This window comes from Pecten maximus, chromosome 3 (genome assembly GCF_902652985.1).
Source record: "Pecten maximus chromosome 3, xPecMax1.1, whole genome shotgun sequence".
Lineage (NCBI taxonomy): Eukaryota > Metazoa > Mollusca > Bivalvia > Pectinida > Pectinidae > Pecten > Pecten maximus.
Genome location: NC_047017.1, coordinates 7,360,406 through 7,382,689, shown reverse-complemented (window position 1 = coordinate 7,382,689; position 22,284 = coordinate 7,360,406). Strand labels below are relative to the sequence as shown.

General features: G+C 33.6%; 1 protein-coding gene across 1 annotated transcript; it reads left to right on the top strand.

The window, feature by feature from the left end:
• The first annotated feature begins 505 nt into the window (after positions 1-505).
• On the top strand, positions 506-18,551 carry LOC117324590 (calmodulin-like protein 12). The gene is given in 14 exon segments (XM_033880510.1): positions 506-3,848; positions 5,158-5,188; positions 5,804-5,947; positions 6,334-6,576; positions 9,463-9,542; positions 9,735-9,834; positions 11,287-11,430; positions 12,376-12,618; positions 12,779-12,792; positions 15,918-15,948; positions 16,426-16,569; positions 16,905-16,959; positions 16,961-17,145; positions 17,483-18,551. Coding segments are annotated over 14 exon segments (1,446 nt in total). The 5' UTR covers positions 506-3,845; the 3' UTR covers positions 17,512-18,551.
• Positions 18,552-22,284: the final 3,733 nt, after the last annotated feature.

Here is a 22,284-nt window from a genome sequence, read left to right as displayed (position 1 = left end):
CCTTTTATCATTCATGAGTTCATTGTGATAAAGTTACAATAGATACACAGAACCATATATTACTGTATACGGTAGAAAACACTGTGTAACAGATTGCAGTATTAATTAAATTTAAATCACTGCCTCCGCTAGGGATCGTACCCGGGACCTCTGGCTTACTAGTCTTACGCTCAACCGATCGAGCTAAAGAGAAGATCTCTCTAGCCGAGCGGTATATTGCGGCTAGTATTTACCAGGGTTACATACTCCCCCTCCAGGAAAGAACTCGTCCTCGAGTTTCCAGGGGTAACAGCGATGCTTTCGCAAGCAGCGATGAGTATCATTCCCGAGTCCCTACATGGGCGCCAATGTAACAGATTGCAGGATTAATTAAATTTAAATCACTGCCTCCGCTAGGGATCGAACCCGGGACCTCTGGCTTACTAGTCTTACGCTCAACCGATCGAGCTAAAGAGAAGATCTCTCTAGCCGAGCGGTATATTGCGGCTAGTATTTACCAGGGTTACATGTAAACAAACGTTTAATTTTCTCCGCCGCGATATTGTTTCAATCACATATTCGCGATTTACACTCCTAAAAGACCTGCTGTCTTTCAGGAGTTTTAATCGCGAAATTGATCAAGAATTACCGCGAAGGAGTCGTTAAGACACGAAGACGCTCCATTAAGTCACCGCGAAAATAAGCTGGTATATTGTCCGCCGACAGAGGTCCGTTTTAAACTTAACGGGTCTGCATAATAAATGACGTTATTCATTTAATGTTATAGATTTTAGTCTATCATGGCTATTTTATTATACATCAAACAGACATCTTTAAAAAAAACTGCATATAAATATGACCCCCTGGTCCTGATGGTATTGTTTTTAAAGTTGTAAAAATTGACCAATTCACTAATGTTTCCCCTCAGCCTTATACTTAATAAAACACTTGACTCTGGTATATTACCCTATGGATGGAAACAAACAAATTAATTCAATATAAAAGGAAGTGATTCATCTGATGATGTCCTGAATTACAGCCCAATCTCAATGATCTCAAGCTTCAGTATAGTATAAACAACTACTTAGTTGAAAATTCGATCCTAACCAAGCATCAGTCTAGTTTTATATCTGATGATTCTACTGTTAATAAATTATTCTTGATTTTAGATGAAATCGTTAGTAATATGAACCAGGGAAATGATCTTAGGTTTAGTTTTGTGATGCCAGCAAAACCTTCGACAAGTTATGGTACGAAGGTCTTTTGCAAAAGCTTAGATTGTATGGAATTAATGAAAATTTTGCCCCTGTTGTTTGATAATTTCCTATATATTTCAAAGAGTGACCACTGAAGGCTATCATCCAAAGTTAAATGCTATTAATGCAGGGGCACCCAAGGGATATGGTTTTGAGCCTCTTCTTTTTCTCTTCTATATTAATGACACCACTGAAAATGTTTTATATTTTGCAGACCACCCCTCCACATACGTAATTATATATGAACACCCAGCACAAGCAGCCCAAGCGCTAACATCACTCTAATATTGGTGTATGGGCAAGTTTAATCCTAACAAAACCAAACTAGTACTATTTTCTAGAAAACACAACAAAACTCACACCCCAATAAATTTCCAAAACAATGAAATCATTGATACAACAGAACACAAACTCTCGGTAATTAACACTTTAGAAAGATACAACTTTGAAGAATTGTATTCTAAATATACATGAAAAAAGCTTTGAGAAGAAATTTTCACAACATTTATTAGACCAATTTTAGAATATGCCGACATAATATGTCATAATTACAATCTTTACAAAACGAAGCAGCTAGAATTATAACAGGACTTAGATCTGGAACATCACACAATATACTATATAATGGACTTGGCGGGAAAACACGAAAACACTGTCAGTAAGAAGAGATAAACACAAACAATGATTTATAAAATAAAGCATGGGCTTTCACCTTAGTACTTACAAAGTATCCTAAATTCTTTTGCTGACAATGATTACAACAACCTCTATTCCCACAGACAAACGAGAATATCAAATCCACTGTCAAATCTTTTGTGTCGCACGATTAGCACCTCTGATAATGGCATCTTTAACTCCCTACTCTTTTAATTTTTACAACGCCAAATACATATGTCAGTATTGAAATCGTATCAACACACATTTTGAAACACAAGGGCTGATATTATTCTTTGTCAAATTAAAAATTCCTGTTGTAATTAAACATCAAATAGAAATGCCATTACTGATATTGAATCAGCACAATTTGTTTTCAAAACAGAAGGGTGTACAATATTATATTATTCTTTGTCAAATTAAAAATTATTGTTGTAATTAAAATTTTGATTTATTTAATGATAATCTAAGAAACAATCCATATTGTGTCTGCTCTTTTGAATATGAAACCGTCTCACATTCATGGATATAAGGATATATTGAAAGTCTTTCGTTTAGCACGTTTGTTTAGTACTTTGTGCAATCATTTTTCATGTACAGCATACATTTTGTCAATTGAAGTATATATATATAAACATTTTTCAATAAAATTTGTAACTTAACAGTATTGTCAGCTATGACCCGTGCAGCTATATGCTATATGAACTTTTGGTCAATGTCTGTCAACATCTGAGTGGCATGTTGTGTTTATATAATATGTTCATGATAATCAAATAATTGCTGTAATTGTATTATGTGTGCATTACGTTTGATTGCGATGTTTGATTTTAAATGTAATTAAGATATATGAATGAGTAATCTCCCTTTGCCTGTTTTGTTTCATAATTTTCATTTCAAAATCTTATGTCTGTTTATTGTATTTCTACCAGTACAATAAAGAAATGTATCAAACTTATGATTTCACAGCAACGACGATGAGCAGTGAAAATATAAGATTTTGGAATGAAAATATATAATTTTGCAGTAAAAATATAAGTTTTGCAGTGAAAATATAAGTTTTTCATAATTAGCCAATCTAACCTCAATGAAACTTGTTGATTTTTCCAGTCGAAGCAAAGATAGGTAAATTTCGTTATTTTGCTGTAATTCTTAAAAAATTTTGAAAAAGTACTCACATGATGTTAGCTATTCCTGCACAGACTACTGATTTCCGCACTTTTTTGAACTACTAATGTTTCAATGTTTTTTTATTTTATTTTAAGTGTATAAAATGCAATAAAAAATTGAATGGTTTCCCGTTTAATATAATATGTATTTCACTCGCATTACAGAATATTTCGCACTCTTGGAAATATCGATATTCTGTCATAACCGTGAAATATATATTATATTAAACGGGAAACCATTTAATATCCTCTATATACAGTATAAATATTTATATATGTATTTAGAGCGTAGGATATGAATACTTTTTACTATCATTTAAATATCATAAGATGCGTTTCATTTGTTTAAACAATCCATCTACACATATCCATTTATATATCATCTGATGTATAATACTATTTATCTTTATATGTATTTCTGTTATCTAATGTTAAGAGATATTTATTTATTTAATTACGCAGTTATCTAATTGTGACACAAACACACAACATATTGATAAGCCTTATTAAAGCTAATCACTCTGATCAAGTCAATTATAGTCAATATTTGTCTTAGTGACATGACGCAATGCGACATTGTGGTACATATTTTCACATTTTCTTTAAATACTTATTAAACACAATTGCGTATTGTCTCTAATAAACAATGGTTATTCCGTGTTCTCGTGACGTTAACCAGCCCGATTCAATCACTAGCTATCTCGACTCATGACAATTGGTGCGTCATACAAACAAGTCTGTACAGTGGAGGGCAAATCAGGGGAACACGTGGTATTTTCTTAGTGAAAATATGGTATGTATACATTTTTGGGGTATTTGTAGCGTCTATGATATATTTTAGCTATAATAATTATTGGTGTATTAGTGGTGATTATGACAACTATTATTCATATCGACAGTACAATATCATACTGTAACATGCTTTGTATATAGAAACATACATACGTATCCAGGTGTTTGTTTCATTTTCAAATTTATTTGTGTGAATAATAATGTTAGGGTTCATTAAAATACTTTTAAATTTTAATCATTTTAGATATAAACGAATAAATAAGCATTATTTGAAAAACAATATTACTAATATGTTTGATTACATTCAATATATACTATAGAGACAATATATACAAGTACATTGTTAAATATTAGTCTATTTTTATCTACACCCGTCGTGAATGCTGTATAATGAACCGTGCTTAAACAATAGACCATGCTATTATATATTGTCCAGACTGGTATACTGTTAATCATTGTACACATACGAAACTCTACAATGTACATATGTATGAACATATCTAATGTAAGTTTGAGTCATTATCATAGTATATGTATTAAGTACCACGAAATTACACATATACAAGCAAAAGTATAAAAATCATCTGCCTGCTCTACTTATATTCAAAATGGAACTAGAAAAACATTACAAAAATGAACAGTACATTCATAGGAAAAATATGACTGTCCAAAAATTTGAAAAACGATGGGTTGATTTGAAAGCCCTTATAACGTAACAAATCAAAAAAAGGAAAACTTGATATTGTTACTTTTAGAACTCTACTACTGTTAAAGTACGAGTCTGTGCGTGTATGAAAGAAGTCTTTATGTATGTCTTTTTTTTTTGTATATCTACATGTATAAAAAGTTTTCTTCTGAATTAATATGGCAATATCCTTACCTGAAGTATACCACAAATCGCTATAGCAACACAATAAAACAAATATAAAAGAGCATGTTCTATCAGCCACATTCCACAATGAAATAATATGAAATCGTGATGAACACATTCATTTTATGCGACACTCTAATAAGTTGCAAGATTTAATGTATTGTGACGAAACTGCATCTGAGGTATACTTCATGTATCGATAAGCGAATTTTTATTAAGCATATGAAAAAAAGTAATTGCTGCAATTAAATATACACCAATATTATGTATTGCTACATGTATGCATATGTATGGAAGAAAATAAAAAATTTCCATAAAAAAAAAAAAAATAAAAAATTACCACATATGCAAATAAATAAACGTGATTCATGTTAAATCAAGTAATGTCTATATGTGAACAAATATCATTTAAAACGTTTCGATTGTTTTTTCTTCTCAGACAGACCAACTGACAGAAGAACAGATCGCCGGTAAGTTGTAGTTTAATATACAGAAATAGGGTCAATTAAAAATCTCAGCTGATCATTATTACAATAAGACTGTTTAAATATATCGCATTATGTGATACTCAATTGAACAATTAAAAACTACAGAAACATAAGATAATGATTATTGTTTATGGTACCTAGCAAATGATTACCTGTATGCTTCACTCCCACATTTTCTCTTCTGAAATTTAGTGTAGAGTAACAGGCCCCTCCAACATTGTCTTGGGACCATAACTGTAGGTTCCATAATCATTAAACGGCGATTCAGTGTTATGAATAATGAAATGGGATTAAGCTATAGCACTACAGCCTCAGATACTCTTTAGACATTTGTTTACGGGTTTTTAAACATTGTTTACCTCGGTTGTTGTTTGTAAACAATGCTACACGGATAGTGTCATAAGGATTTGAAAGCAGATCTGTCATGGTTTTGGAAAAAAATATAATTTCAAATAATAGGTAAAGAGCAACTGCACTTTCATTTATCATGCAGATACAGTATTTATACATCATAAAAAAATCGTATACATAAAACATGTTAAGCTGTCAATATTGCGTGATTTGAGTGCAAATTGTTTATGTATTTCCTAAATGTAGAATTCAAAGAGGCGTTCAGCTTATTCGACAAAAATGGCGACGGTACCATAGAATGCAGCGAGTTGGGAACAGTGATGAGGGCACAAGGTGCAAACCCAACGGAAGCTGAATTACAGGACATGATCAGCGAGTCGGACAGAGATGGTAAATTTTATTTGGGAAAAAAATGTAATATACATGTAATATTCGGATAAGATTGTCAACTTTTTGTTTTCCCGTATTTTAAAAACGAGAATTCAAACAGCAAAAACCAGTGTCGACCTTGAGATGATCAAATCAGCTGGAGATGCTTTTAATTTATCTTATACTGAACTAAATCATTTCGAAACAGAACACCTTTCATATCGCTAGCTCTACAAAAAGTATAGCAAAATCTCAAAATCAAGTGTCATTCTGAAATAAATGTACCGGTTGATACTGAAGATGTTTTAAAGAGATCATTTTTGTAGATGTAGTTGTTAATTTAAGAAATATTCAACTAACAAAAAATCTTGATATGCTTGGTTATAATGACATGTTATGTATTTTAGGTAGTGGAACAATTGATTTTCCTGAATATCTCGAAAGGATGGCATTAAAACTGAAGGAAAATGATAGCGATGTGGAATTACAAGAAGCGTTTAAAGTGTTTGATAAAGATGGAAATGGCGTTATCAGTTCCCAGGAATTAAGACACGTGATGACAAATTTAGGGGAAAAACTAACAGACGAGGAATATGATGAAATGGTACGGGAGGCTGACATTGATGGCGACGGGTTTATCAATTATGAGGGTAGGAACTGTTGTAACAATTGACCAAAAAAATAATAGGTATCCATTATCGTTTCGTTGGTACGTTCTCGATGTTATTAAGAATACAAGAAAATATAAAGATATAAAAAAGTGTAAAAATTAATGATACAGTAAATTAATTAAGGAAACTAGTGTCTCTTTTATTGTTAATTGTAAAAAAATAACTTATTGCTTTTACTGCTGCGTAAATTCAAATGATATGAAAGTTTGGATGGTACTATATTATGTTTAGAATAATACTTACTGAATATCAGTTAACCTATACACGAAATTGAAAAAAAATCGAAAAAAAAACCCAACAAAACAACAACAACAAAAAAAACAACAAAAAAAAACAACAAAAAACAAAAAAAAAAAAAACAAACGAAAACAAAAACGACGACGACAACAACAACAACAACAACAACAACAACAACAAATCCAAGGGGGTGGGGGAAAACAGGTTTGTTTCTCTTAAACGGGAGAGTTATATGAGATCTGCAATTTGAAATTACGAAATGATTTTCAATGGTACCTCCTTTTTGTATTTCAGAATTCGCGCATATGATAATGTCGAAGTAAACGCGTTGGGACTAAACTCATTGTTTGCTTATTCCATCGCCATCTACCTGTCGCAGTGGGATCCAATGACACTTAAAACCACGGTGTATAGCGGGGCAAGATACCACTTCTCGGTTGTTGTATTTTGGATTGGATCTGCTTACGTGCTATTAAACTCCAAACAAATAACATTTGGTATATACGTGCCATGTCAATAAAAATGATTATTTATCTATATATATAGATAATCAAATTAAATAACAATTCGGTGTGGTTTGTTTTGTTTAACATCCTATAAACAACCACTGTTATTTAAGGGCATAGCAGGCGGCTTCGGAGGTGGTGGAAAGTCGGAGTACCCGAAGAATTACTATCGGCCTACGCTCAGCACTAGCCAACTGCCTCTCATTGATTTCGATAAAGTGTCGGGCCAAAATCAAAAATATTTTCCAGATATTGGTCTTAATAATAGGTAATCGATTAAAATAGTTTTAATGAACAACTGAATAATATATGAATTTGAGAATTACAAATTAAGGCCTGTGAAATATTGGATTGCACATCAATATTTTTAAGTGTTCATCTTCTTCAAGTTGGGGTTTGACGTCAAAAAGGAAAGCTTAACATTTTCTATTACAGTTGTAATTATGTTTCTATATTATATACAACCATTTCATGCTTTCCATTTCATATGTATTTTTCATTAAACAAGCCCCAGATGTTTTTATTTTTCACGATCCTTAGCGAGCAAAAGTAGAAATTCTGAGACGACTTTCATTAATGAAGATTTTCTGATATATTTCATTGCATAGCACACATAACGTTTGACAGGGTTTAAAATCAAAACGTGGATGACTTAATCAAATGAAGGGGCGTTTTCCATAATTCATGACGACACGTTATTGTCAATATCATGACGTCATATTCGATTTTTAAAATAAATAAAGCAGAGGTAGTGGAACATAAAAGATGAAAAACAACATGACAGCGCCATTTTGAATGCTATGCTCATGCGTGGTAAGTAAGGCTTCCGTTAATATTGTCAAATGAGTACTTTAATAAGGACTACACTATATGTTATAAACATGAAGTAAAATAACCACTCATTTTATCTTCGCCTCGTCTGGATTTGAACAGAAAATCGGTTTCAATGCGTTAAAGATAACGTACCGTTCTGATTGGTCAAAACAAAACTTGAATTCTTATATCAGCAGAGTGATATAAACACTCTGATATAAACAGTGATGATACATGTCTTTTCAGGTCAGTATTTGTTTTCATTCTGCCACTGTCGGAATACATTTATCATATGTATTTTTTCCCGGCAGTGACAGCTGTATTTTAGAATGTTAGCACTTGCAACAATTCGACTGACCTACTTCTACAACTTTTAAAAGGCAATCACATTTGGAACATTGTTGATAATATTTTACTTTAAAAGGTTTATTTTTGAAGACTCTTGCAGGATAGATATAATACCTGGTCAGTGTCTTAAAATATTACCTGTATTTTTGCTCGAGACAGAGAGACAAAGGTGGCTCGACAAGACTCGTCACGTTTGTCCCTTCACACTCACCAAAACACACCTCTAAATATTTCACTGGTAAAATGCAATTAGATGATGACGTCAAAGAGGTATTGTTTAAATCTTTTGACATCAAATTAAACTCGTCAGTTCCTGATCGAGTATCAACATTTTGCTACACGTGTCGATTCATTGTATTATGAACGCCTGCTCCTGCGATGTTTACTGGTATGAATCCAACCGGTTCAATACTTCTATACACTAGCGCAACACACAAACAATGCAATGTATTATAGAGGTCTCCAAAACAGGGTTATAGAAAAACGTTCTGCTCATAATATGGTATGTACGTTTTCTGGTGAATATATGTGTTAATACATAAATCTGAGAGGAAATTAAACATGTACCTTTGTTTTGTTCAATTTCTAACTCATTATTTATAGAATGTTGTTTTAAATTTGCGTCTGTCCATTTCACAATGAGCGGGCGTCAATGTAATGTAAACTTTACCTATAATGCTCTTTGAATGCAAATAGCCTCTGTCTTGTGCTTTCCTAAAACAATGGCACACATGTGCATCGCATTGAACCCATACAGACCCTGAGCGATGCATGGCGAAGGCTTGTGGAATCAAAGGACAATGCCTAAAAAGTATTATGAACAGTTATTCTACCTTGACCTCTCTCATTAACCTTTGGAACACTCGGTACAAGCACAACCAGGGTTTAAATAACCGGTATAGTAAGAGAACTGGCCCATATCATACCACACGTTAACATATAAATAAAGAAGGACGTTAAGAACGGTGCTTTATACAATGGTACGTTTTATGTTTTGATTTACCTCCTAGGCAGCCAGAATGGATACCGAACTTATCGCTGGTAAGTTGTGATAGAATTGATATGTATTTATAGCATGGGCCAATGCTAGTAGATCAACATAATGTTATTCTCATTTAAATAGATATACCATATCATGTTATAATGAAATTCTTGTTCAGGGTAATATTGAAAAAAAAAACAGACACATTATGGTTATAATAATTTTGCTATAAAGTGTCTTTTTACGTTTAGGAAAAACAAAGGGAGAACGAAGAGAGGGTGTTCAGCAGATTGGGGAGAGAAGAGATAGAGAGATGGGCAGACAAGGTTATAAAAGAGATATATTATGCTGGTGAGATGGTGATGGAAGAGGGAAAAGGAACACTGGGCAGTTAGGCAAACAAATTATGATGTAAAGATGTAGGAAGCAAAACAAAGGTAGGGGATAGCCAGTAGTAGGTTGAGGGAGTAGGACAGAGGTAGAGCAGGACATAAGTAGGGAGATGGGCAGAGGTGGAGTAGGACAGAGTTACAGTAGGACAGAGGTAGAGTAGGACAAGGGGTAGGGAGTAGAACAGAGGTAGGGAGTAGGACAGAGGTAAGGAGTAGGACAGAGCTAGAGTAGGACAGAGTTAAGAGTAAGACAGAGGTATAATAGGACAGAGGTAGGGAGTAGGACAGAGGTAGGGAGTAGGACAGAGGTAGGGAGTAGGACAGAGGTAGGGAGTAGGACAGAGCTAGAGTAGGACAGAGTTAAGAGTAAGACAGAGGTATAGTAGGACAGAGGTAGGGAGTAGGACAGAGGTAGGGCAGAGGTAGGGAGTAGGGCAGAGGTATGGAGTAGGACAGGGGTAGGAAGTAGGACAGGGGTAGGGAGAAGGACAAAGGTAGGGAGTAGGATAGAGGTAGAGAGTAGGACAGATGTAGGGAGTAGGGCAGAGGTAGGAAGTAGGACAGAGGTAGGGAGTAGGACAGAGGTAGGAAGTAGGACAGAGGTAGGGAGTAGGGCAGAGGTAGGAAGTAGGACAGAGGTAGGGAGTAGGACAGAGGTAGGAAGTAGGACAGAGGTAGGGAGTAGGTCAGAGGTAGAGAGTAGGACAGATGTAGGGAGTAGGGCAGAGGTAGGGAATAGGACAGAGGTAGGGAGTAGGATAGAGGTAGAGTAGGACAGAGGTAGTGTAGGACAGGGGCAGAGAGTTGGACAGAGGTAGGGATTAGGGCAGAGTAAGGATGTACAGTAGAGGCAGGATGCTGCTTAGAGGCTGGATGTAGGGCAATGTAGGGATTAAGACAGAGGTAGGGAGTAGTTGGAGTGAGGTAGGGTGTATGGTAGAAGTAGGACGTTGAAAAGTAAGATGTAGGACAGGATTAAGGGGTGAGAAAGAGATAGGGAGTAATACGGAGATATAGTGTAGTGTGGAAGTAAGACAGCTTAAGGTAAATTGTAAGGTGTAAATATACAAATGGTATAGGATAGACATAAGTTACAAGGCAGAGGTAAGGAGTAGGACAGAAGAAGTTTGAAGGACAGGACTATGTAGTAAGACACTAGTTTGGAGTAAACAGAGATAGTACGACAAAATTGGGATGTAAAACAGAGGTATGTAATAGGACAGGACAGGATGAAGGACGATGGTAGAGTAGAACTATAAGAAGAAGTAAAAAATAAGATCTTGCCTTGGCATCTCATAATGTATTCACACATGAAATTAGTAAGATATCATAATATTCCTCTTCCTAACACATTCATGAAATTATAGGTATAGCTATCATAGCGTAGAGTTGACCATTTTCCTAATTGTAGAGTATAAAGAGGCGTTCAATCAGACAGATGTACACGGAGAAGGTAGCATCAAAACTGCTGAATTGGCCAAAGTGATGAGAACACTAGGTCGGTGTCCGACAGATGATGTGTTACGGATCATGATCAACGAGGCTGACCCTTATGGTAAACCAGGTTTCGAGATTATAAATAATATGAAGTTTGTAACAACTCAATTGATTTCAGTTAATTGAGAATAATCAGTATTTGTTCTCCGGCAAACACATATTATTTCAATTCAGTCTAAATATCAAGAAAACATTTTCGACCATGGTAGCGAGGATTACAAGAATATTTTCATCATAAGTGATTTAAATAAATTTCAATATAAGAATCCATTGACTGAATATTTCTAATCTAGGAACATTCCATTAATAATTATTTGTAATCGGAAACTATTGTTGTGCATATCCTATGATTTTGGATAGTTTCCCTATGACAACTGGTGTTGCCAATGACATGCATTATCATATTTTGAATTTTAATCTGTATATCAAACTATTAATTATATTCATAGCATTATATTTGTAAAAATCTCAGCAACATTTTAACGTTCTGATGTTATCAAAAATAAACTGCTAGACTGACCAATCAAAAAATTTAATTACTGTACCTGAAATGAAATATCACACTGGCCAATCAAAAAGATTTAATTTATGCACCTGAAATAAAATATCACACTGACCAATCAAAAAATTTAATTAGTGTACATGAAATGAAATATCACACTGGCAAATCAAAAGATCTAATTATTGTACCTCAAATAAAATATCAGATTGGCCAATCAAAAGATTTAATTAATGCATTCGAAATGAAATATCAGACTTGCAAATCAAAAGATTTAATTAATGTACCTGAAATAAAATATTAGACTGGCCAATAAAAAGATTTAATTATTGTACCTAAAATAAAATATCAGAGTGGCCAATTAAAATTTGTATGTACCTGACCTCGAAAACAGACACGAGAACTGAAAATTATTACCAAAATATCTTATTGATATCAACAACTGAAATCGATAATTACTGATGTCGTTTTTTGATACATGTTTAATTACTATTGCTCTTCTAGATAAAGGCACAATTGTTCTCCCTGACTTCTTAAAAATGATGAACAATCACTCACCTTCGGTTGAAAGTGATGAAGAGTTGCGTGAACTATTTAAAGTATTTGATAAAGATGGAAATGGCTTTATCAGTGCAGCAGAATTACGACACGTAATGACAAATTTAGGAATAAACTTAACAGACGAGGAAGTTGATGAAATGATTGGAGAAGCTGATATTGATGGTGATGGACAGGTCAACTACGAAGGTCAGTTGCCTTTTTTTTTTTTTTACTTTTTTAAAGCTAATCAAGCCGAATTATTCAATGATGCAAATATAAAGAGAAGTAATCATGTCAATATTTTCATTGCATATTTTTCTAATTTACACGAATAGATTTTAATATTGTCTGTATTGCTTTTTTTCAGAATTCGTTAAAATGGTGACGGAGAAGTAGACTTACTTATGATGCTATCTACCGATACTTCGATCATGGCCCTTTCTTAGCCATTTTCTCCTCGTTGTTGACACCCATCTTCCTCCATCGGACTAAAGTGTCTATGAAACTATTCAACAATCATTATGTTCATTCAATTTCGCAGTGGTTCCTCGTCAGGACGACAATTCGCCAAACAAACATCAGCATATGATATATATACACCGTTTTTGATATTTGAATAAAGGCTAACATGTTTTTAATAAATGCTGTTTTACAGAAAGCGATATTGGTATTAAATCTTGCATGTTTAAGTGGTCTATATATCTCTCGATAATCAAGCTATTGCATCTGTTTACATATAATGGAAAAGACGCCCTCCCCCAAGCAAGTCGCCAATGATCAACCAGAAACGTTTTAGAAGAATCACCGCCAGTCCAGTATATGATCATATATCAATTCTATAATCAGTTAATTTCACACTAGGTACCATCTTAACCAGTGTTGTGATGCTGTGTTTAGAATTTTTAAATCCAGCTCGTATTATCGTCATCCTTTCTCACCGGCTAATCCAACTAATTCCATCGACTAAAATGTTAAACAAAACTTTTAAATAGACTTCTCCCATGATTAATTATTAATTTATTCATATAAAGGATGACGTAAAGGATATTATAAATATGTCTGTTTAATGGGTTAGCAGCTTAATATATCTGCATAAGGTATATTTGGATCAGTGGTCGAAACTTGCAGGGTTCAGTTGGCACTGGAATACCAAACACTCAAACACTGACTTGGCGTGCTAAGTATCCTTTCCGATATTTATGTTTGTGTTAAAACCTGTACCTGACCTTGAACAACACGTGGTTATTGTATTTCGTTAAAGTAAACAACATTTCAAGATCTCGACCAAACTTGGTATTGCTACCGGCAGTCAACACTCTATTCAACAAGCAACAAAAGGTATTCAGCTGTGGAGCTGACATGCCTAACCTTTGGTTCCGGCGTATAGAAATCCGGAGTCAATATCAAACCGTCATATACATATTTACAAATATTAGCTCAATCATAATACATTGTCAATAGGTAATGAAGACACAAACTGACCAGTTAGTAGGTAAACACAAAGAGAAAATAGCAAACAATTACAAATCATGGAACCGAGCTGATAACTGAAAAAAAAGAAGAAAAACATCATTCACGTTCATTATGATTAAAAAACGTTCCCTATAATAAAATTTGCTTACGGCTTTTGTATTATGCTTTTAGATTTCTATGTCATTGTATAATATAAGGTATTTAAAATCATATTTTCAGTCGCAAAGCTTTGTGTATTATCTTTTCATGAATATTTTAAGATAAACGAAATTATAGAGAAAAATGAACTAGTTTATATCTTTATTGCAGAACATTATTTATAACCAACTCATTTTTTCATCGGTTTTATTCTTCTTTTTTTGGTCTGGACGTTTAGTCTATTTTATGTTTTCACAGAAGTATATCAATATTCCGAACGTATTTTCCAAAGAAAACTGAAGTGTTGAATAAAAAGTTGTCTTCAAGCAGTAAATAAAAGCGTTTATTATATTTAAGTAGATTTAGGAAGCAAAAATAATGGTCAAGAAATGTCAGCAGATATTAGAAGTCATGTCGAATGAGAAAGATTTGATGTCTATAAGGTTTCGAAATATATGTAAGAATATGAAATATCCATTTAAACCTTGTATACCATTTACCAACCGAGTCAACCAATATACGAAACAATCTGACAACAATCTCCCAGTGAGCATTTATTTGTATACGAAACCTTATATTATAAATAAACGTAGATACACCGTTCCACAAGAATGCCTTTGCTCTCATACGACAACTATTATTTGACATTTAACATATTAATGAAATTATGATATTCATCTTATTCATGTTATTCTGACGATTTCATTTAAACATGCCCCTGATATGAAACAGTTGTTGGGTAGATCTATTTACATGTAGAAATACTTCCACTTGTCTTGTCAGATTGGCCCCGTATTGGATCAGGGTGATATGCCGCAATGCGACATTGGTGCTAACATGTTTTCATAGCATTACCTTTAAATATGAATGCCAGGCGTATATTGAATGACGACTACCGGTATACATTCTATCGCTGTGTTTCCTCACTACCGACACGAGACATACAAACAACAACGTATATAGGACTCTACCCCATGGTTATAAACTAACTATAGTCTACAGGACGATATGGTATGTATTAAACACTTTTAATACATTTTTCAATTTGTTTTTTGTTTATCTATTCACAGAATAGTCTATGTAGGTTAACAGTGATTTCAGAAAAAGACATGAAAATCCTACGGAGGTCCGATGTGATTTTTCATAGTGATCCATTATATATATGTAGCTATGTTCTGTGACGTTTTTTTGTAAGAGACGGGAGTATAAAACGTAATTTAATAATGAATTTGATTCGCGACCAGTAATATCATTTCTGATATTTGTTTAATCCAATTATTCCATGAGAAGTGCTTTAGATTCAGTGCATAAGTATCTGTCTTATGCTGATTATTATCAAACAATGCCAACTGACGTCATATTTGGTAATGTCATGATCATAATAAGATTAAACATTATTATACTGTTTCGTTACTAATATTTGCGGGGATTTAATTTCGTTACATTAGTGGTCATTAAACATAGCGCGAAAATAAATATCCAGGGAATATGCTGTATACATTACAGAATTACATGTATTACAAGGCTTGGTTGCGCGAAATCATATATTCGGTAACTAGGTCCTAATGGGACGACCGAGCAATAGTAATTACAATTTAAGAAATATACAGTGTAGGGATAGGTAAGTCTATGAGTGTTAAATCAAGCATATTGTTTCAAGGTTTCAAGGTTTTATTCATAGCACACTGACACAATAACGTATGTAACAAAAGGTACATATGTACATAAACATGAACATACCAACTGTGTTCATCATGATACGGAACATTAAGCATATTTATAGGTTAAACTTGTCAACAAGGGATAGAAATCAGCTACGAAAGGTACACATTCAAATGCATGTCTTACCGAGGTGATCTTATAATCAGTTGATTTTAAATTTTCTTTAAATTCAGGCAGAACAACTGACCGAGGAACAGATCGCCGGTAAGTTGTGATCATATTTGTCTTTGGCTTACTGTGAACGTTATTAGACTATATCAGATGATGAAGCTGAGTGATATTCATGTTAAGTCTATCATAGCCGAAACGTCATTGAACAAGCCCCATTAGTATTCTGGGGTATGATAATAACTGCATAATAGAACGGTTATCTTAAGTCTTAAGTCTTAAGTTCGGGCAAACGAAAATTGTGAATTTTCTTTGAGCGAAGCCGAGCATTATGCTTATTCGTTGTAGCCTCTAGTAGCAACTAATGCGAACTAAGACTGACTGTTCAGAGGTTTTTGGTAGATTCCGATGGTATGGTACATGTTATATGATAGAGTCCCAAATTATCTAAATGATTCAATATTTTAAGTGTGAGATATGACCATATGTAGTATTGAAATATGTTGAAGTATTACAAATGTATTGTTTTCGGTAAAAACGTCTTCTTATCATTTTATTTTTTTCAAATTGTAGAGTTCAAAAGTGCTTTCAATTTGTTCGATAAAAATGGCGATGGTAGCATATCAAGCGTAGAGCTTGGGACAGTGATGAGGTCACTAGGTCAGAACCCGACGGAGGCTGAGGTCCAGGACATGATCAAAGAAGTGGACACAGATGGTAAATCTAATTTAGAAAATAAAAAAGTACCTGGCTTTTTCACACATCATCCTTGATAAGTCATGTTAAATGCTTTGACTTATTTTTTTTTCACTTTAAAACAAATTTAAAAATGACATCACAATTAATAATAAAAAAATCAAACTATATGTACAATATACGTATAAGCATTTGGGAAGGAGTTTTATCAAAACTTTATATTTTTATTCAATTGAAAATATAAAGTATCATTTATGATTCTGTTATGTATGTATTGAAACTATCTCTTGGTCAAAAACGATATTTATATACCTATGAACTACATTGTAATGTGTAAATGATTATTATTTTCGCAGGAAACAGAACAATTGAATTTCCCGAATTCATCACAATGATGGTCAAAAACATGAAGAAAAGATCCCGAGGAAGATTTACGGAATGCTTTTAACGTGTTTGATAAAGATAAAAGTGGTTTTATAGATAAAACTGAATTACGACACGTGATGGTAAGTTTAGGAGAAAAACTTACAGAGGAAGAAGTTGATGATATGATGCAAGAGGCTGACACCGATGGTGATAAAAAAATTAATTATGAAGGTAAATATTATTTGTCAGGACAGAAAATAATATAAACATGTAAATTGATTGCTCATCTGACATGGTAATGCAAAGATACGCATCGCTAAAATTAATTTTTTAATAATTTAAGATATTTATCGACAAACATGAATATAGAACCACGCTTATCATTTTTTAGACGTTCAGACGTTGTTTATATTATATATGTATAATACTTATATATATAAGTAATCTTAAATGTAACATCACCTAATAAACAAGTAATCATAGTAATGTCCTGATAAAAAACGCATGACTGAAGTAGATAATACCTTTCCAAAAAATAAATATGCATTTTTTTTGTTTTTTTTTGTAGAATTTGCGAAAATTATGTCGGACAAGTAGATTCAACAATAACGCTTCCTGCATACCGCCCGACGCCTTGACATTATCACCACTGGTATAGTGGGGTAATCCACTTAATGCGGACCAGAACTTAGGTACCGAGGCGGTATCCAAGAAAAAGTTGAAGAAATAAAAATTGAACAATGTTTTGCATCAGGAGGACAAAGCTCTAAACAGCCAGCACGTGCTATTCCTGTGTATAATTATAAACAGTTGGACACAATGCGTGTAATTAGCTGTATGATAAATCATTTACCCCAAATATTTGATGTCGGTATTTTGTTCATGAATCATATCAATGTCAGCTGCATGTATATATGTGTCAAAGATCAATGCAATTGTCTTGACAGTTGCATATTTGTAATTTGTAATTACATAATTTAGATGATTAACTAGTACATGAGGCGTTTCTTGATTTAACTTGTTTGTGATCATAGTGCTGTTGACATCATCCAAATAAAGAAAAAGAAAAGAAAAAGAACCCGTTTATAGTATAGAGCGATCAAATTGACATAATAACATCAAATATATTATCACAATAACAAAAACCTGATTCTAACTCGAAGTCGATATATATATATATTCTTTTAACATAACACAAAATTGCCTATATTATATTGTACTGGCAATGTTACAAATCGGAATGTTCACTCTTTCTGTATTTTCGTAATTATTGTTTTTTTTTTCAGTTTTTAATACAAAAATGTCCTCATACAAGAGGGCTCTCACTCGTCATGCTTTATTCATTCGATAAAATCATTTAACAAAATACGTAAAATATACTTGCATAGAGAAAAAGTATAAAGATAGAACGACCAGGTGTTCCAAATGACTACGCGTCCTCTGGGTCATCGACTGCACCCATCATGCGAATAAAGGTCAAATCTAGGTCAATGTCAAATCTAATAACATAAGATGTGGTAATTAGGATTTGTACTAGTATAAAATCTGTACAGTACTAAGTAATAGCCACGGGTAAATGCAATTTACCAAGGCATTCTTTATTCCTTTTGTTGGTATTAAATTTCTCATTTATTTTATTTATTTGACGATATTTAAATTTAAAGAAGTCTCCTGTCAGATCTATGAGGTGACGTGTAATGTGCTTATTGTTGCTAAGGTGTTAGCATTGTGCTCTGGAAGAGGATAATCTGTTTACTTTACACTTATTGTAACGAAATCATATTAAATCATTTTTTTTCTGAAAACAATAATTTTGACATATTTGTATCATACAAGTTAAACTTTTCCCTGTAAGTTAATGTAAACACGTCTATTGAAGGAAGACGTCAGTGGTATCAAACGTTGAAAATACGTAGTACGATATCACAACGATAACCTCATTAATTCGTTAATTAACGTTGAAAATACCCCATTAATACAAAGTACGGTATCACAAAGATAACCTCATTAATTCGACTCCACTACTGGACTGGTCTGGACTGGACTGGGGCATTCACAGATGACAGAGCTTATAAACGGGACACATCACCCATCAGCCTCGAAATTTAGATCAATAAGATTTCGGTAGAGGCATTACAGCCGGTTTTCTGTGAGAAGGTAGTGAAAAAAATTCCCATTTAGATCACAAGGATTTCAGTTGAAAAATCACAGTGTATAGATACTGATGCATCCATTCTAGATCAGTAGAGAAATGACAGCCAGTCATTAGTGTACAGGTTTTAAAAAAGCCTCAATTTCAGATCACCAGGATTTCAGAAGAAAACATCACAGCGGTCATCGGTGTGTAGGTACTGATGTCTCCATTCTAGATCAGTAGAGAAATGACAGCCAGTCATTAGTGTGCAGATTTTGAAAAAAAATACTCCATTTTAGATCACCAGGATTTCAGTAGAAAAATCACAGCGGTTATCGGTGTGTAGGTAATGATGTCTCCATTCTTGATCAGTAGAGAAATGACAGCCAGTCATTAGTGTACAGGTTTTGAAAAAGCCTCAATTTTAGATCACCAGGATTTCAGTAGAAAAGTCACAGCGGTCATCGGTGTGTAGGTACTGATGCTCCATTCTAAATCAACAGGATTTCAGTAGAGAAATCACAGCCGGTCTTCTGTGTTTAGGTACTGAAAATCCTCCAATTTAGATCAACAGAATTTCAGTAGAGAAATCACAGCCGATCATGAATGCGATGCAAAAATGTCCAGGAATACTGACATGAGAATGAAACAATTTATATTTGAATATACAGATAGTTGTTATGCTTGTTATCTTCTCTTATGGCTCATGACTGTTAACCGTGAAATCCTTGTCAAATCATTGAAACAATCGCACCCTTTTTATTTGAAATCCACTTAATACTGGTTAAGTTTAAGCGGAAATACGACATTTAAGAGGTTTTCTGAAAAGCATGTTTATACGAGTGAATCTCATCATTATTTGTATTTACCCAACGAAACAAAAGGCGAACAACCAAAATATTCAGATATGGTCATACTGATACCAGTGATTCGTGCAAAAAAATAATATGAGGAATGTTTTTATTGATTTATAATGTTATAAGCACAAACTAAAAGGCGTTACACAATTACAAAAGATTGAATTGAAGGTACTGTTTAGCTAAAATTTAAGCTATCATAATTCAATCAAAATTAAATAATTAAGTAAAAATAATACTTTAAACAGTTAATTATATTTCCATATGTACCGTTCAATGTGTTATCCCACTGTCTACAGTTCGTGTCCACTTTAAGAACCACACGTTACGAAAATCCCCGAAGGAAGAAAACAATCAGTTAAAGGACACGTATCAAGCATGAGATTTATTCCTTATACGTCATACTCAGTTCAAAATGTAATTGTAGTACCGGTTTATTTTTAGATCTATTAAGAACGACTCACAATTATCTTTTTATCTGCACTTTGTCTTGGCGATGTGCCGCAATGCGGCATTCAGGTACACATATCTACGCGATAATACCTTTGAATTCGAAAATATATTATCAAGTATTGTTATCAATACTGGTATTAATTCCATAGCTGTACTAATTCAATTTAGACAGACAACACTCATTATTTTAGTCGTTTCCAACTAACCAGTGTACACGCCATTTCTCTCACAGCAATATGGTATGTATTTTTATGCTGTGAGCACAGGCTTTTATCATGCTTTTCTTGTGCTTTTAACATACTTTTGAAACATATTGATTATTTACAGTTAAGTATATTAATGATTGATTAGCGATATAATTATCACAACCACATCGGGATTTGATTTATAATTGAATCCACATCGATTGAAAAACTATTACAAATAATACTAATATGTCTTATTTCATTTCTCAAGGTAGTTAAACATGTATATACATACATACCTACAAATAATACTAGTATGTCTTATTTCATTTCTCAAGGTAATATAACATGTATATACATACATACAAACATACATACAAATAATACTAGTATGGCTTGTTTAATTACTCATGATTATATAACATGTATATACATACATACAAATAATTCTAATATTGCATGTTGCATTACTCATGAACACATAACATATATATGTAAAATATCTCATGCGGATTTCATTTCAAAAATAGCAGAAAGAAGCAGATCATTATGAGCATTTAAATCTGTGCTGTCCCTTAAAATATGGTTTGTGATACTTATTGTTAAAAAATATCCATTAAACATTAATTTATCATAACCATTATCAATGATTCTCTAAATTATGCAAATCATACATTAGAGCAGTCTAAATACCACATGTATCACAATACCGATTGTGACAGAACAGTGAGCAATCTTTGACGTCACAAAAACAACACTAAATCTTTGAACATTAAAACTTAATTATAAGTATTATGTTAATTTTCCATTTCGCATCATGTATAGTAAAGTGTATCAAAATTTGAAACCAAGACAATGAGGAATCTGTCCGTATGAATTACGATTTCTCATTTAAACAGTGAAACAGACCTACGATGTGAACACCACTGTGTAGCATTACTAATTATTATTAAATTATTATCATTCATGTCTAAGTATCGCCTCACTGTATCATGTATCTTGGTTTATTCCTCAGACCGATCAAATGACTGCGCAACAAATCGCTGGTAAGTTATTGTTTATTATCTATCTAGAGTTCGCTATTAGTGGTGGGTGGGTGTTGTTGTTTGATTTAAGTGGTCTGAATAAAAGGCAGTACGCAGGTATGGGGTAGGACAGGGAAGGGGTATGATAGTTGGTATGGAATAGGGCAGAGAGGGCGTATAATGGTTGGTATTGAATGGGGAAGGGAGGGCGTACAATTGTATGAAGTTGGAAGGGCGGCAGTACAATGGTTTAAAGAGACGGGATAGAATAACGAGGGCTGGAGTGGGGCAGGTATGAAGTAGGAGAGAGAGAGAGAGAGAGAGAGAGAGGGGGGGGGGGGTGCAGTAAAGGGGACAGCCAAAACGAATAAAGAGGGAGACAGTTTGCAGTACAGGATAGTAGAAGGGACGAATGAAAGGTATGGAGTACGACAGGGGCTGTAAAATGGTACGAAGCCAATGGAAAGATGGCAGTGAAAGCGCAGGGAAGTTAAAATTAGAGAACATGTAGAGGGTAAGGGAGGGGTAAGATATGGAACAACGAACAGATGTAGAAATAAGGGAACAGGTAGAGAGTAAGGCAGGGGTACGCAATACTTTTGCGAATAAACGCAATACTTTTTTCGCAAACAGTATTGCGTTTATTCGCAAAAGTATTGCGTTTATTCGCAAAAGTATTGCGTTTATTCGCAAACGTATTGCGTTTATTCGCAAAA